The sequence below is a fragment of the Anneissia japonica genome, unplaced genomic scaffold, assembly GCF_011630105.1.
Source record: "Anneissia japonica isolate Jap-2015-1 unplaced genomic scaffold, ASM1163010v1 scaffold287941_len684077_cov200, whole genome shotgun sequence".
Lineage (NCBI taxonomy): Eukaryota > Metazoa > Echinodermata > Crinoidea > Comatulida > Comatulidae > Anneissia > Anneissia japonica.
This window is the reverse complement of record NW_022713799.1, coordinates 597,807-601,040: the sequence shown is the minus strand read 5'-3', so window position 1 is coordinate 601,040 and position 3,234 is coordinate 597,807. Positions and strand designations below refer to the sequence as shown.

Below are 3,234 nucleotides of genomic sequence, written 5' to 3'. Positions count from 1 at the left end.
GAAATGTAATCGAAAGCTCGGCTTATTAAGCGTATCTTAATTTACTTCCTCTCTTCCTTCGAAGGGAACAACTTGATCTTTTGTATTTTTTTAAAATGTTTCTTTGGTTATTATGAATTGGATTTTTAATATTTTTTTTTCGTTTTTAATGAATCTCTCGCTTCTTCACGTTCTCTTCGTACTTTTGACCGTCTCAAACTCGTTGACAAACATTGCAAAACTGAAACTTGCAGAAGATTCTCCCTCACCCCATATGTTCAACCTCCACAATATATGGTTTTAAGCGACCTTTACGCACATACTATGAGCTTCTGTTTGTCAATGAGTTTGACCCAGTCAGCACATGCACATGGGTCACAAAATGTTTTTGTCATGTAGAACTGTGTATTTTTTTTTCTTTCGATCTGTAGATTTATGTATTTGCCGTTGGGTTTTGTATATTTGGAGAACGTGTCGTGTTAGAGGTGGTTGCACCTGTTGATACGCTCTCTCACTGGATTTTTTTTATAATTACATATACTGTATATTTTTGTATTGATTCCAGTGAAAAGTCGAATAAAAATAAAATAAAATATTCCACTGGGCTTCAGGGTAGGGATGACTTTTATTGAGCACGGGTCACAAACATAGTAGAAGGAGTCGATTAGAAATTGTACAGAATTTAAATCAACACGTGGTGTTTTTTTTTTTTATCCGTTTTATTTTATTATATTTATAAGAGATTTGTGTCAACCGTCAATGATTGTACATCGTCTTGTATTTTGTTAAAAAAGTGACAAAGTATAGTAGTTAAAACACGTAAACTAATATATCTTAATGTGTAAATAAAAGTGCCAAAATAATTGTTAAACACGTAAACAATGTAAATTCACTGCAATAAATTTTATTATATCATGTCGTCTGCCTGTCTGTCAATTTATATTCCCCGAATTAGTCGAATATACTACCACCACCAAGTAAGGCTACTGAGTGACCGTAAGAGGATACCTCAGTATTTTGCATAGGCCTATATGCCTATTTACTCAGGGTGTCGATGGTCTTGAATAGTTTTTCCAGAACACTAACTTCTGGATAAAGCAAGAAGCCAGTAAATGAACAGTATCCAGCTTGACCGTAGTTGTTAAGTGCATAATTGTTGCCAGCCTTTAGGACATTGTCAACGACATCACCCTTTTTCAGATTGATTGTGATCATATTGCTTGACATCTCTTTGGTGTTGTTTCCATTGGACCAGACGCATAACTGTTCTTTACCATTCTTCTGCAAACAACCAAACGCAATTTTGCTAGGTGAGGACTTACTCATTAGACTTAGGGAGAAAACGTACGTTCCTGCGATTCTAGTAGTAAATTTGCCATTTTTAGCATTGTAGTCATTGCCGATGTTTGTCAAGAGTAAATCGAAGACGATAGGTGTATTTTTGGTTGGCGATGCGTCGATTCTCCTTGTCATCTTGGCCGTAAATGCTGACTCTGTCAGATCATATTTTGGTTTACAATCACCTGCTACTACCAATATTACTACGGCAAGCAGAGCACCAATAAACAAAGCCATTTCTAGACAGAAATAAAATAATTAAATTGTAGCAAAAAATGTTAACAAAAAAGAAGAGGAAAACAAAAATATAATGAGCACGGTAGATAGATCAAGTCGGAAATTAGATACATTAAAAGACACTATGAACTACAATCGTTGATTTCAGTGGCGTAACACCTATGGGCTCTCGGAGGTGAGAGGGGGGTGGAGATCAGAACTACCAGCCCAAATGGGCCCTGGAGGCTGTGAAAATAGAATTTAATTCTATGGTTTAAAGTCACACAATATATTTATATTATTCTTTAACGATAATGGCACCGCCTTCAATGCAATTTTCAACCTTTATTTATAATGCTTTAGGTTAGCAAATACTTTACTGCAATTCATGAGCCCCAAAAAGTGTTCTCCTCGGGCCCCACGACTCTTTACGCCACTGGTTGGTTTGCTAAAACAGAGCATACCGGTATGCGTCTTTTTTTACTTGTGGTTATAAAGCGCAATTCTTTTTCCTGGTCAATGGGTCCACATGCCTTAAGGGTTGCTGCTGGTAATCAGCGCTGGAGCAGGCAATCCCACCAAATACCCATTACTCTTGGTGGAGACATGGAGGTATAAAAATATTTTATAGCTCCATGGTGGAGATAAGCAATGCAGATAAAATGCCTTGCTCAAGGACACAACGATGGATTGAAACCCCGACCTCGAGGTTGGGGAAACCATACCTTTCCCGCTGTAGCAAACCGTTTCTACATAAACATATTCTATATATAAACTTTATTTCAAACTCGAAAATACAAGCACAGAGCATGTATAATAAACTTGTTCGATTAAGGCAATCGTTCTTCCACAAGATCGAGATATAAAATCATAAAACCCTTAAATAATCAATACATAAAGTTGAAGAAATTCGCAAAAAATTAAAAAATCACTACATTAGGTTAAAAATCAATATTATTCCTAAAATTATCACTGAAGGAGACGTATTTATTTTTCATTTTTATCATTTGTATTTAAAACAAAATCATTCTTGTCAAAGTGTGTGCATTCCAATAGGTTGCACCTCTATATGAAAGGATAATTTTTTTTAAACTTGTGTTTGGTTTAGGAATAAATAACTTGGTCGGACTATGCCGGAAATTGCAATTAAAAGTATTTGTTTTGAATTATTTTGTAAATAGGTGGACACCTGTATATTATTAAACATACATATTCATCGCGTTGAGAAAAAAAAGAGAACCAAATTGCTGTTTCGTACTTTCTTATATATTACTTATAATTTTCACAGTAATGTATACATTCTGTGTTGGCGTTTCATTTTGACTATAATGGTAATGTGATGATGATGAATTTTACTATATAAAAGTGTCATTTCCAGCCATCTCGAGAGGTACTATTTCCTCAAATTTTCTCACCTCATGTTGGGGCTGAGGTGGTTGTGAAATCATGTTTTTGAAGTAGGCCTATGTAAAGTACATACGGTACTCAAAGACAATATTTTTAAGCTTTGTTTTCTATGGGATACACACATACATTAATAAGATCTCGATGGTTGTCAAAAATCGCTGATAAAAGATCATGAGAATTTTTTTTGGCGCTTCATTTTGACTAATGGTGATGTGATGATGATGAATTTTACTAAAAGTGTCATTTCTGGCCATCTAGAGGTACTATTTCCTCAAATTTTCTCACCTCAGCCCC

The 3,234-nt window shown here is 35.2% G+C and overlaps 1 protein-coding gene across 1 annotated transcript in view; it reads right to left on the bottom strand.

The window, feature by feature from the left end:
- Positions 1–701: 701 nt before the first annotated feature.
- The window catches only part of LOC117108752 (complement C1q tumor necrosis factor-related protein 4-like), a 5,485-nt gene continuing 2,952 nt past the window's right edge, over positions 702–3,234 (bottom strand). Inside the window, exon 2 of the mRNA XM_033250881.1 lies at positions 702–1,556. Within this exon, the coding sequence (XP_033106772.1) occupies positions 1,015–1,554 (540 nt within the window). The 5' untranslated portion in view covers positions 1,555–1,556 and the 3' untranslated portion in view covers positions 702–1,014. The remainder of the gene's footprint in view (positions 1,557–3,234) is intronic.